Source organism: Eurytemora carolleeae, unplaced genomic scaffold (genome assembly GCF_000591075.1).
Source record: "Eurytemora carolleeae unplaced genomic scaffold, Eaff_2.0 scaffold410, whole genome shotgun sequence".
Lineage (NCBI taxonomy): Eukaryota > Metazoa > Arthropoda > Copepoda > Calanoida > Temoridae > Eurytemora > Eurytemora carolleeae.
This window is the reverse complement of record NW_019396348.1, coordinates 188,325-202,213: the sequence shown is the minus strand read 5'-3', so window position 1 is coordinate 202,213 and position 13,889 is coordinate 188,325. Positions and strand designations below refer to the sequence as shown.

The window sequence follows — 13,889 nt, the reverse complement described above, 5'->3', positions numbered from 1 at the left end:
GATAGAACTCTTGTGGGTCTTTATCAACTCCTAAAATGCTTAGGTTTCAGCCTAGACCCCCTTTCCTTTTTTCTTTACAGTCCCTTTAAAGGGGAGTGTTTGCCAAAATTAAAAAGGGGTAAATGTTATGAACCATTATCAAATCATGAATTTAAAAAATAACTTGATATAAACCATGGATGGTCCACTGTACCCAAAATGCAAGAAGGTTTACCCTTGCAGTGCAAGCAGAAAATTCATACCGCATAATCTTAACAGAATATTTGGACAAAATGAGAAATAACCTAAACGTTAGCTGTTAAAGTAAAAAGTTCACTTACTCTTAAAAATGTTCATAATAAAGAAGAAAAGAGTTTTATTTTTGCCGAAACAATGAAAACCCGCTGTTGTATTCTCATAGAAACTTCACACCTTTGAGCTCTACGAACGTTCAGGCCCTCAGACCGAATTTAAAGAATTTGATTCGTGGCTTAAATTTAAAACCCGGCTCAAATATGTTTGGTTCCGCTTAAAATTGTATTTAATGTTTCAATATTTAAGCCGGCGCTTAATTAACACCGGTTTTTGGCAGATTTGAGACGCAGCTCAAATTCATTACATTCGGACTCTGGAACAGAAAGACTGTATTAATCCTTGATTAAATAAACAATTTTTAATATTTTGATTAATGTTACTTCGAGACTTTTTTTCAATTGACTTGGTGATAGATATAACTCTATAAAAATATTAAAATACTTTTCGTATTTTTTGCAGGAAAACCTTAGACGAACATGGAGACCTTTTAACTAAAAATGTTCTTAAGTTTAAGAAGAGAGTTTCTTACAATATGCAGGAAATACAGGTGATACAATTTGTTATGTTAAAATATAAATTACTGACAAAATTTGTTAATTAATTGTGTAAAAACATTTCCCCCTAACTAGCTAATTAAGACTTCAGAAAATAATGTTGGGATATTTGGTATTTTTGGTCAATTTGTTTTGGCCTGGTAATTATACCAGTTTAGCTTTAGCCAGAATACTTTATTTAACTAACTAAACTAAATTTTAAACTTTAAAATATCGAAATAAATAAATATCAAGGTGACGTGGCAGAATTTTCTAGATCCTCTTGCCGCGTTTCTGTATCCGGCTCAGACTCAGATCGTCTTCCGCCACACCAGCTGATCTTTGTTTAAATAAATATTACCCCACAATAATTGTATATATAATAATTGAATATATAATAATAAAATTATAATAATAAGCAAGTTTTTTTATAGACATACAAAATGAATTAATTAAATGTTATACAAACTTTTTTTTATGAACTACAATGAAAAAACGCTATTGCATTCAACGGTAAAATTGCAGTTAGGTATATCGCACACTATGTGAGATATAAATAAAGATACTGTTGATATATCGCAAAGAAAGAAAGTGTGCGATATATCTAACCTTTATTTTCCCGTTGAATGTTATAGATATATCTAATGAAACAATATTCTATATAGGAATGTGCTTTTATTTGGTTCGTTTATGGGTTTTAGGGTTTTTTTTGGGGTCTTTTTTTAGAGTTAAAATTTGGCATAATGTAAGAGAAGCAATGTTTTCTAAATTTTTATTCTAAGCATGTGTATTTCCTTAATTATGTCCAATTTTGACCCTGGCAGAAGATACACGCAACACTAACTCAAAAACAATCTATAAAACAAAGCAAAAACTATCTATAAAACAATGCAAAAACAATCTATAAAACAATGCAAAAACTATCTATAAAACAATGCAAAAACTATTTATAAAACAATGCAAAAACTATTTATAATACAATTTAAAAACTAACGGAATGTAACGATCGTTATTGGATCACTTTTGGATCGTTTTTGGATCGTTTTTGGATCGTTTTTGGATTGGTTGTGGATCGTTTTTCCATTGTTAACTTTTATAAGATAAAGATTTTGCATAGGTACATAAAAGAAAATTTTAACATAATATAGTTTAGAAATCTCATTACTTTTTTTCTGAAAACTATCCAAACAATTAACACCACTAATTTTAGATTTATAATTATTATGTTTTAGGCTGAAAAGAGATGGACAGATATTGAGATATTTGTAGATATTCTTCAGTTTGCTGTACTGCACCGTAAACATAAACCACTTGCAGTACTACTCGACTATGTACAGGGGTAGGTACCGTATAACGTCTTGATTAGTATATAGTAAGCACCAGAAAACTGTGAAATAAGAGGACGACATTAAAGCAATAATTAAGTGTATTTGATGTTGTTACAAAGCAAACAGTTTTACAAAGTGTGATCGATAAATTTCGCTAAAAAAAGTTAGGGGTACAATTGTAGAAGTCTCAGCCCTGTAATTTTTTTAAGTTCACTAATTTATGCCGGATTATTTTTCAGATCAGTTGATGTTAATCAGATCTTAAATGTAATGTTAGGAGCGTTCTTCCGAAAGTAATTGCAGCTTCGTTCGTCACAGCAAGAACATTTTCAGAAGGGTCTCAAACTTTGTTACCAGAGTCTGTTTTAGACCCTTTAAGAACGATAAAAAGAAAAATAGAATAGATTGAGTACTGAATGTATTAAGGACTTTTGAGGATTTTTATGGTTTTGATTTACATTTAAGATCCATTATCAATGTAATCCCTTTTGTCTTATGTCGGAGACCTGGGGACAAATTTAACCCAGATCTTTGTCATTTTTAAATCTTAGTTTACAGCTTTGTTTACAATGTAAAATCAGGCTGTCTGGCAAATATACTTCTTGAACCCATGGTAATATGGTTTGAACAATTTGAAATATTTTCGAACATTAAACTACGAATGAAGTTCATAAAATTATTTTAAAACACGTTCTGGATCATGTAATTCGTCTAATCAAAGCATTTTTTGGTAACCGAGTCTCCAAAGTGTTCCCGTTTCTCTGGTAAATATTCCACATATTCCTTTGCTGTGACAATGAAGTTAATCCAACTTCAGGAGAACACTTCCAACATCACAACAAACATCTGCTTGGCATGAACCAAGCCAAAAATGTATCTGGTACAGATATAGTAAATTTAAAAAAAAAAGATTTTAGAGCGGAGACTTCTAGAAACTTATTGATCACAGCTGTACTAGTGACTTCATAAATTACTTATTCAGTGAAAGGATTTGTTTGCACTGCACAATTAGGGTTTCTAAAATGTTTATTGGACTATTTAAAAAGTCGTCTTCCTGTTCTCACTCTTTATAAAGTGTTTTTTTAATATCATTTCACTGCTGTATAATTGCACAAAAAAACGATTAAAATTTTTTAAAAAATGTTTGAAATAAGAAATATAACAAGATTAATTTTTCTTTATATTGTATTGGTATTGTAGTTTTTTGCATGCATCTAAAACTTGTAAAAATTTTAGGGATATTTGCGAAGTTTTAAATAAACAAATCAGACTAAACTGCGGTCTGAGAAATGTATCTGCCTTTGATTATGAGGTGATAACTCACAAATTTATTTTTATATTTCAGAAAGGAATTTAGACTTTGTCACAAATTATGATTTCTAAATCCCTATATTTTTGCAACACAATGTTGTAGACCTTAGATATTTAAAACTATGCGTTCCGTCAGATCAAATAATCTAAGTTTGAAATTCTAAGGTTTACACCATTAGGTAGTAGAGATACAGGGATTAGAAAATTTGAGTTTGCTCGAAATTAAGCTATACCGCAAAACAAAACAAATTTTTCTAATGGTGAATTTATAATTCTCATTGCTATTGGACGAATCAAAAAAAGCTCTGCGATTTGAAATGTTCAAATTCTGTACAACAAAAAAGATATATTTTGTCAAATTCTATTATTAGGATGTAAAACTTGAAAGACGAAATCTATTCCATCTTGCAACAGAAATATCTTTGGATTGTTTGAAGATACTTCTTCAATTTAAGTTTACTCCGGACTTATTGATCTCAGAAGATGTAGGTAGGACCAATTTTAGTTTAAAGGGACTGAAGAGATAATTTCAAGGTACTCTCCACTCATTGACTGGCATGTCCGATTCACACCCCTCGATCCAAAGTTTTGTCTAATCAAAATTGAATGAGATATCTGTGTTTTTCTCTTTGAAAAATGTATCATTTTCACTAAGAAAATTAGAACAAACGTATTATTTACTAAAAAAACTGGTTATATATTGTACCAGGAAATTAAGCTTTTAGATATGCGGGATTCAATGAAAAATGTTGCATACTATAAAAGAAAGCTTATTTTTTTTTAGAAAACTGAGTATTTGGTTTAATCTATAGATTGGGACCTTGGCGGCCATTTTCTAAATTAAACACTTTAAAAGCTGTAGAAAATACCTTTCTCATTATTGATCAGATAAAGGAGTTAAATGGAGGGTTATTTTAAAATAAAAACGAAATCTTTAATTACAAATGAACCGGGTATAAGGACAAATTAAAAAGCTTTGAATTTTATTTTTTATTATTCTAAAGTCAATCTGATTTTCTTAAATCAGTGGCTGTTTGAAAAAAAAGAATTATTTTAGAGTGCCAGTTAAGATATAAAACTGAAAATAGATCTTTTTAGAAATCATCTGAAATTGGAGTCTTCATATATATGCTTACCACCTTTAAAAGAAACACATTTAATTCAAAACTAAGACTTACAGTGATAAACAATAAACTGTAGAATAGGAAGACGACATTAAAGCATTTGCATTTGATGTTGTTACAAATCAAATAGCTTGACTAGCAAAAAATTAAATCACTTATTAAGTGAAATGGGTCCGATTACACTGCAAACTTCTTGTACCTCGTTTTTATTTGACTATTTAAAGTTATAACTTGAGTCTAAAAGTCAACTTCCTACTCCAAAGTTTTTTGGATATTACTGTATAAATTTTCAAAATTATGAAATGTATTTTAAAGATTTAATCTGATGATGACTTTGAAGTATTATATAGTTATATGAATCAGGGAACAGTCCCTTAACATGCGTTTGGATTGGGAAGAGATGTTGGCTTCACCCCCTGGCTTGATGATGATACCGGAGTCTGGATACCCGCGCTTCTCAGATCCCTCTAAGTCAGTACTATGGAGATCTTCATTAGGTTCACACCTTGAGAGGTTCCCTGTAACGTACTACCCGATGAACCCTGATGCCGCTCCATTCTACCCGAACTGTAACTCCGTCACCCAATCCAGCTCACTCCATCTTCATTCCATCCATCCCCGCACCCTCCTCTCCCCCGCCTACTTTGAGGAGCCGTCTATCTCGATGTCGGAGATACATGAGGAGCCTGCGACCCGAGACTCTGGTGCTCCTGCCGCTACCCTGCATAGTGTTGATCCTCCTCTGCTTGTTGTTCCTGTTGTACGACATATGGATGGAGGAGATCTACAACAGCTCTTCCCTGAGCACGGGGAATATGAATCCCCGTGTCCGGACTTGGACGAGGATGAATCTCCCGTAGTGACGGATGAGACTAGCCTCAGCTCCAAGGATGAATATGAACCGTTCTACCATCCTCTTCAGAGTATGGAGTCTGTATGCGACCTGACGAGGTCCCTGGACCTGGACCGGATCCACCTGAGGAACTCCATAGCCCAGAGGGATGGGCTCCGAGCTGATCTACTCCAGCATGTGAAGAGTATTCTAGATACTCTGGATGATGATCTCTATCTCCTTTACCAAGCTCGGTATCATCTAGATGATCTTATCAAGAGATTTACGGAATCCCGTCCAAGGGATCAGACATCTTCAGCTCTTTAGAATCCAACCTAGTAAAAATAATGTGATTAGTACTGTATTTACTCATGTTCTTAATAATAATAAGGTTCTATAAAACTCTACTTTTGATTATTTAATTATAACTTGTTTACGTCTGAAAGACAAAGTAAGGATTATCTTTGACTGTTCAGATCACAACAACTTTTTCACTTTAGGAGGACGAACAGCATTTCACATTGCTGCTGGGAATTCGGGGATGGGAAGCTTTGAGCTGATTTTTAATGCAATCGGTGATCAAACCAATATCTGCATTAAGAAGGATAATGATGGAAATACACCTCTACACTACGCTGTTAAATTTGGTAAATCTAATTTTATTTTGAAAATTAATATAAAAGAAATTGAGCCTTTGAGGGTTTCCATTTTTCCGGGAAAAAATTTCCATTTTAGAAATGGAATGATCCGGCAATTTGTTGCGTAAACCGGAATTCCGGGATAATTCCGGTATAAATTGAAACCGGAAATTTTCCGGTTTACGTCATGTAAACCGGAAAAGTTTCCGTTTTATGGAATGGAAACCGTAAAATTTCCAGTTTCCATTTCGTAAACCGGAAAAATTTCCGGTTTCCATTCCGTAAACCGTAAAATTTCCAGTTTCCATTTCGTAAACCGGAAAAATTTCCGGTTTCCATTCCGTAAACCGGAAATTTTTACGGTTTACTTAACGTAAACTGGAAAATTTCCATTCCGTAAACCGGAACTTAAAGAATTTTTCTTATTTTAATTAAATTCATATTTACAAAAAAATCGAGGATCATTGCCCCCCCCCCCACTAGCTACTGCCCTGCTAGTGGTAGAGTCCCCCCCCCTTGGTTTATCAGTTACATTTTACACTATAGTAACTTTGAATGTTGATTATTGAGTAAAACTTTTTCTACCGTCCGGCATCCATCCATATATTGCTAGTGTTACTAACTGGTGTTGTATTTACATATGTAAGACTTTAATGTAATTCTGGTACCAAATGTTCCGGAAACCGGAAATTTCCGGAAAAATATTGATTAATGAGTATAACTTTTTCTACCGTCCGGCATCCATCCATATATTGTTAGTGTTACTAACTGGTGTAAGACTTTAATGTAATTCTGGTACCAAATGTTCCGGAAACCGGAAATTTCCGGAACGATTTTCCGGAAAATTTCCGGAACGATATTCCGGAACGATTCCTAATGCCGGAACAACGTTCCGGAAATTTCCGTTTTACGGAAAAAAATCGTTCCGGAAATCGTTCCGGAATTCCGGTTTTCCGAAACCTTTTCCATAATGGAAATGGAAAAAATTTCCGGATCATTTCCGTACGTAAACCGTAACCCGGAATTCCGGTGGAAACCCTACCACCAACCCAGTTTTTCTATATTTTTTTGCGTGAGAATTAAATTTGTTGTGTTTTCAGGCACCTTGGACACAATGCTCTTTATTCTGACCAACATCAGTTCACAATATCCATATATTACAAATATTGAGAACATGAAAGGGAAAACTTCTCTCTTCTACGCCAAAGATCCTAAAAGTGTGTATATATTATTAAATTTTGGCGCCAACCCTATGACAGGTAGAGATGGGCATTGTTTTTGTGAATGAACGAAATCTTTCGTGAATGATAGTGTCGTTCACGAACGGAAAAAAACGAACAATTTAAATCGTTCTTACGAACTGTAAAAACTATCGTTTTTTACTGAACGAGAGATTTTTTCTAACAAACATTTTAACTTTTTTTTAACTGAATGAATGATTTTACTAAACGATCATTCATTGAAAAAACGTACGATATTTTAGAGAATGAACGAAATAAATTTTTTTTGAACGATTGAAAAATAAACGATCGAAATGGGTTGTTTACGAACGATGAACAATTTAAAAAAGGCCGAACGCGCACATCTCTAATGACAGGTAACTGTGAAGGAAGATCTCTACTAGAAGAATTTATTAAAGTAAAACCTGAGAATGCCAAGGCTCTGCTGGCTAGTGAAATAGATACTAACGGTAAAGAACTGAATGATAAAGATTATCTATACGTTTACCAACTTCGGTTGTTTCTGAGAAATCCTCGGGATCCCGAAGACGGGGAGGAAATGGCGGTCATTTCAAAATTTGGAGAATATAATCAGAAAAAGTTATTAAACCTGCCTGGACCGGAGCTATACCTCCATCTAAAATGGAGTATGATAAAGCAATGGTATTTTCTAAACGCAATCCTATATTTTGTTTTCCTTATATCGTTGACATTACTGGTGTACTGGACTTCATACTACAAAAACCATCCCAGATCCCAGAGTGAACCAACCAACCAGACTAGCTGTAGTCTGGATAATCTTAAATGGTATTCTATAGATTTTGAAAAAAGATATTTGAACAGGATCTGGATTCTACTTCACGTATTTACACTCATGTCTACTAGTGTGGTACTGGTCCGGGAAATGATGCAGCTGTGGAGTAAGAAATCTAGATATTTCCGGTCAAAAGAAAACCTCCTGGAATGTTCTATCCTCCTGTCCTCACTACTATATCTATTATGCATTGCATTGACAGGAAAAGTAGTGTGTGAATCTGAACAGGCAGCTGGGGCAATTGCCTTGTTTTTGGCTTGGTTTGAAATGTCACTTATGATTGGAAGATTACCAAGTGTTGGAATATATATTTACATGTCTGTTAATGTTATCAAACAGCTTCTAAAGTTCTTCTCCGTCTACTTTACTATACTCATGGCATTTGCATGTTCTTTTAGCATCATTCTGCCCAAGTCACCGACCTTTGAGAACCTGATAACATCTTTTTTAAAAGTGATTGTAATGATGATTGGAGAGTATGATTTCGAAGATAACTTTAAGATGGATAAGGTGAATAATCAAGGGCATGAAAATGCAAGTAAACCTGAAGTCTTGCGAAACATAATAACCCAAGTTCTATTCATATCTCTTGTATCAATGGTGTCTATTACAATTGCCAATTTGATTATTGGTTTGACTGTGCAAAATATTGCAGATTTGCAACGTAATGCAGGAACTTATAAACTTTGCAAAACATTGGACCAGATTAAAGAAACTGAAGATATTTTTATCAAAAACAGTATTTTCAAATGGTTCAATCAGAGAATGGCATTTTCTAAACATGTTAACAAGCACATGCGTCTTTTATCATATTTTAAACACTTGCTTCGAGGCAATCAGATAAATACAGACAATGTCCAAATATGCATTAACCCACAAGAATGTACAATTGAAGAAAATGCATTCTCAAGCAACACCTTCAAGACATATCTTTATGATTCTTCAAAGCTGAGAATAGAAAAATATCTAAATGCAGATGTCCCAGAATGGGTGATAACCAACACCAAAAAAGGTATTTTAGGAATTATTGAAGCTGCAGATATTATTGCTAGAAAAGCAATTGACTATAAACTAAATACTAAGAGGGTTGGCATCGAAAATACTTGACTACATGCAGTGATAACCAGAAAACTCGGTAATAAAAAGTAGACTTTAAACTCAAGTTATGACTTGAAATAGTCAAATGAACATGAGACAAAACAATTTTGTAATGTAAACAGACCCAGTTTACTCAATGGGTGATTAACTTTTTAGCAATGCTTTGAAACAACATCTAATGCGGTTTAGTATTGATTTAATGTCGTCTTCCTATTCTACAGTTTTCTGGTTATTACTGTATATTGTTTTAGTTCCATGATTTTATTTTTTGTCAGCAAATATGTTTCTAGCAACTACGTTTATAGCAATAATATCTTCCCGAAAGGAATTGAGTATTTGTCACAAACTCAAATTACATGATTTCTATATTTTCGCAACCTGTTGGTGTAAACTTAGATTACTTGATCTAACAAAATTCATAGTTTAAAATAATTAAGGTCTACCACATATATAGATTAGAATATATTAGATTTTGTGGCAAAAACTAATTTCCTCTGTATTTTAAAAACTATTCTTACATGCTTTGGGATGAAATCATGTAATTTTCATCAATACTCTTTCACTTCAAAATTCTTCTTTTTTTCGATATTTTTCAATATTTTACAATATTTTTTTTTGAATATATTTCAATATTTCTCAATATTTCTCAATATTTCTCAATATTTTTCAATATTTCTCAATATTTTTCAATATTTCTCAATAGTTTTCAATATTGCCTAATATTTTTCAATATTGCTCAATATTTTTCAATATCTTTTAATATTTTACAATATTTTTCAATTATTTTCAATTCGTTTCAATATTTTTCCATATTTTTAATATTCCAGCATTGGAGGAAAAGCAGAAGATTCTAGAAGAGCTTGATATATTGTACAGAAACTTTACTAACTCTACTAGTGTTGCATACAACTTCAGCTATACACAGGAAACACAAAGGTAAAATATTTATAAGAATACAGTGAGACACATAAAACTGTGGAAAAGGAAGACGTCATTTTAGTCATTTTTTTCGTGTACACTGCACAATTGCTGAGTTTCGTAAATTATTTAAAATTATAGTTTGAATCTAACAGTTCTAAATAGTTTGGCCAGTACCTTGATAGCTAAATGTGGATACTGCACACTTTCGTTTTCATGGAACTAATAAAATCATAATTGAATATGAAGACGACATTTTAGAAAATTAAGGTTGTTATGTTGTCATAAATTAAATATTTGTACTCGTACTTTGATATTCAAATAATTCTGTGTATACTTTGAAGTAATCCTCCATGGAAAGATGGTAATGCCCGATTTACAACGGTACCCTTGAAATCATTACCTGAGCTGAAAACTTTAGAATGGTGGATATCAGGATTAATGCTTAATCCACTCTTTTTCTTAATCTCCAGATTAAATATTGCTTGTTCTCCTTTCATTTTTAATCTCCAGATTAATTTTCCGATCAGGATTAAGGATATCCCATTCTAAAGTTTTCAGCTCTGGTCAATTATAAATTAGATATCCATGTTTTGTTTCTTTTACCTGTTTATTTTCATTTGCGGTTTTTCTGCATAAGTGACTTGCGCATTTCTTGCCTGTTGGAAGCAATGGAGAAATTCACATAAAAAATAACACTTTTTGAGTTGGTATCTTTCACACTTTTGATCAGAAGAGGTTTCAAGGGGACCATTGCCATCTTTGCATGGAGGATCGCATGAAATTTTGCTTACAGTCCCTTTAAGTATTAAAATTATTAGATTATCTAATGCTCCGGTCCCCTATGAGTGCCTAATGAGCGGGGATACTATTGGTTGTGGTGAGAAGGAAGAACTGCTCCTGGAGCTGGATAGATTAGATCAAGCGTCAAACCAACTCCGGAGAAGACTCTCCTCCCTAGTCCTGAATACTGAATCAAATGCATAGTAAAATAATAATTGTAAAATTTCTAGTGATATTAATGCAAATATTTTGTTTCATTCATTTATCAACAAAATACATAATAGTTGACCTTTATTGTTTGTTTATATAATAGTTGACCTTTATTGTTTGTTTATATAATAGTTGACCTTTATTGTTTGTTTATATGATATTTGACCTTTATTGTTTGTTTATGTAATAGTTGACCTTTATTGTTTGTTTATATAATAGTTGACCTTTATTGTTTGTTTATATAATAATTGACCTTTATTGTTTGTTTATGTAATAGTTGACCTTTATTGTTTGTTTGAATAATAGTTGACCTTTATTGTTTGTTTATATAATAATTGACCTTTATTGTTTGTTTATATAATAGTTGACCTTTATTGTTTGTTTTTTGTAATTTTTTTACATTACTCTTTTGGAATTTTATTTTTAAAATACTTTCTTGGGGATAACTGTCAACTGAACATAATATTGAGATCAGTGCTTTATCAGAGTGCCCGCAGTGACTATCAACATCAAGTGTTCGGGATTATGGGTTTCCAGCTCTTAGCACATTTTTTGTTAGGCAAAGTCTAGAAATTCAGCGGCTCAAATCAATAACCAGTAGACACTAGACAAACTGTAAAAATGATGGATGGGCGTTTGTCTAATATCTGCAAATGACAGCAATTTAGCTCTGAAATTCTGCAGCTAAGATTTAGTCATCGACGTAAAGATCTCTGTTGCAAAACCTAGAAATTCTTGAACTAACCTCAGATTCAAGACAGAAGTGTCGATCTCATGGTGTCTCTTAAAGCATGATGAGAGTTGTATAATAATATTTAAAGTTTTAAATTCAATGATATGTTTCCCCTGAGTAGGTGATGCCAAACGAGCCATAGTCTAGACACAATTTTCTTTCTTTTTTTACATTGAAAAAATAACTTAATATTTTAAACAATTAATTCTGTGAGATATAAAGGTTTGAGACAAAAGGTTCCAAAGGTATAGGAATAAAAAATGAGCGTTTAGATGCTTTCATACATTTTGATTGCATTTTTGATATAGAAGTAGAAAATCTTTAAAAGTATAAATGTGTAAAATGGAGTCTAGTACGTCATGTGGGTTATGTCAATATCTGTATAATAAAACAAGACATGTTGTCTAAAGCCGGCCAAACGCCAGGACCGATTGGGCTGAAATTTTTTTTGGACACTCATGTTTATAGGCTTAAAAAAATTTGAATTTTTTTTTCTAAATATTTTTTTTATAAAATATTTTTTTCCACGGGCAACGCCGGGCCCTTCAGCTAGTATTTTATAAAGCTGTGACTTTCGCGAAAAATTCAACCCATTAAACATATTTATTTTGCCTTTTTTCCTAAATACTATTTTGTCGGCATGTATATTTTAAATACAAAAGTATAGAATAAACAAATCTGTAAACTTAATGATTGTCGATTTATAGACCAAAACACGTTTGATTTCAAATATAAGAAACCAAATGCTGCTCACTCTGTTAATCTATTAAACTTTGAAAATTTGTTCCAGCATAGTTTTCATTTTCATAGATTAAAATATCAAATCTCTACGATTAAAAAATATAAGGATTAGAAAATAAGAGTTTGAGAAAAGTGTTCAGAGTCCAAAGGAATTGAGTCTTTGTAACAAACTCTGATTTTCTAATACCTATATTTTTTCCACTTTATGGTGTAAACCTTTGATATTTCAAACTTGGATTTTTTCATCTAACAGAATTCATAGTTTGAAATATCTGAGGTCTACGGCATTTGATTACAAAGATATAGAGATTAGAAAATCATAGTTTGTGACAAAGACTCAATTCCTTTAATGAATTTGAACCGCGTCTCAAATCCTCCGAAACCCAGTTTCAATTGAGCGCCGGCTTAAATCTTGGAACATTGAATATAATTTTAAGGGAAACCAACCATATTTGAGCCGCGGCTCAAATTCTTTAAATTCGGCGTCTGTTCCTTTACTTTCAGAGCATTGAAAAATTAGCAATATAGATATATGTTTAAATTTTATTTCCTTTCGTAATATTGTAAAAATTTGACAACGGAAATTTTCAAAAATATTTATTTATCTCAATGCTTGAATCTGAACCCCCAGTCCATATCAGATTAAAGAGCTTTATATAAAATACAAACTAGAATTAGATACAGGGTATCCTTCGAAACATAACAGATGATGCATGGGTTTGAATGTGTTCTTCCATAAACTGTATTAGATATTAAAGTCTTTTTGCAGTTTCTTTCGTTCACAAAACCTTTTACTTAAATACATTTTACTTAAAAATCAATTTCACTGTGATTAACTGCCATATAGATATATTCTTTTATTCTCTTAAATATTAAACAACTTAACAAGTTATGGAAGAAGACATTTTAAACTATTCACCAAAATTGTCATGTTTCGTGGAACACCTTGTATATATATAAAATAACTATTTTTGAGACAGAACATTGAGATCTTTCTACTTTAACAGTTTCAAGTCGTCTTTACATTCTTATTCTTTGTGGGTAACCCTGTAAAAAACAGTCAGTGGAATTTGTATGGGTATGATTTTTGCCATACACTACAACCGGCGCCGGCCAATTATGGTAAAATAAAAAATGCAACCGCCCCCCCCCTTCCTTCCTCTCCTTTGCTATGTAAGAGGTAACCAGCTGGTTTGGTAACATTTCTTCTACCTTGAATTCAATTTTTTCATGGCTTATTAGGCAAAGAAAAAAGTTAACGGTTCCTGAGAATAATAAATATTAAGTAAACAGATGTTTTAAATTCTGTAAA

General features: G+C 32.4%; 1 protein-coding gene across 3 annotated transcripts in view; it reads left to right on the top strand.

Moving 5' to 3' along the window:
* Positions 1–11,187, top strand: part of LOC111701458 (uncharacterized) — a 32,535-nt gene extending 21,348 nt beyond the window's left edge. For all 3 annotated transcript variants that reach the window (XM_023472747.1, XM_023472748.1, XM_023472749.1), the window contains 9 exons: positions 754–841; positions 2,060–2,166; positions 3,392–3,467; positions 3,838–3,955; positions 5,923–6,069; positions 7,161–7,319; positions 7,658–9,106; positions 10,020–10,128; positions 10,932–11,187. In XM_023472747.1, coding sequence (XP_023328515.1) covers positions 754–841; positions 2,060–2,166; positions 3,392–3,467; positions 3,838–3,955; positions 5,923–6,069; positions 7,161–7,319; positions 7,658–9,106; positions 10,020–10,128; positions 10,932–11,097 — 2,419 coding nt within the window. In that variant the 3' untranslated portion in view covers positions 11,098–11,187. The remainder of the gene's footprint in view (positions 1–753; positions 842–2,059; positions 2,167–3,391; positions 3,468–3,837; positions 3,956–5,922; positions 6,070–7,160; positions 7,320–7,657; positions 9,107–10,019; positions 10,129–10,931) is intronic.
* Positions 11,188–13,889: the final 2,702 nt, after the last annotated feature.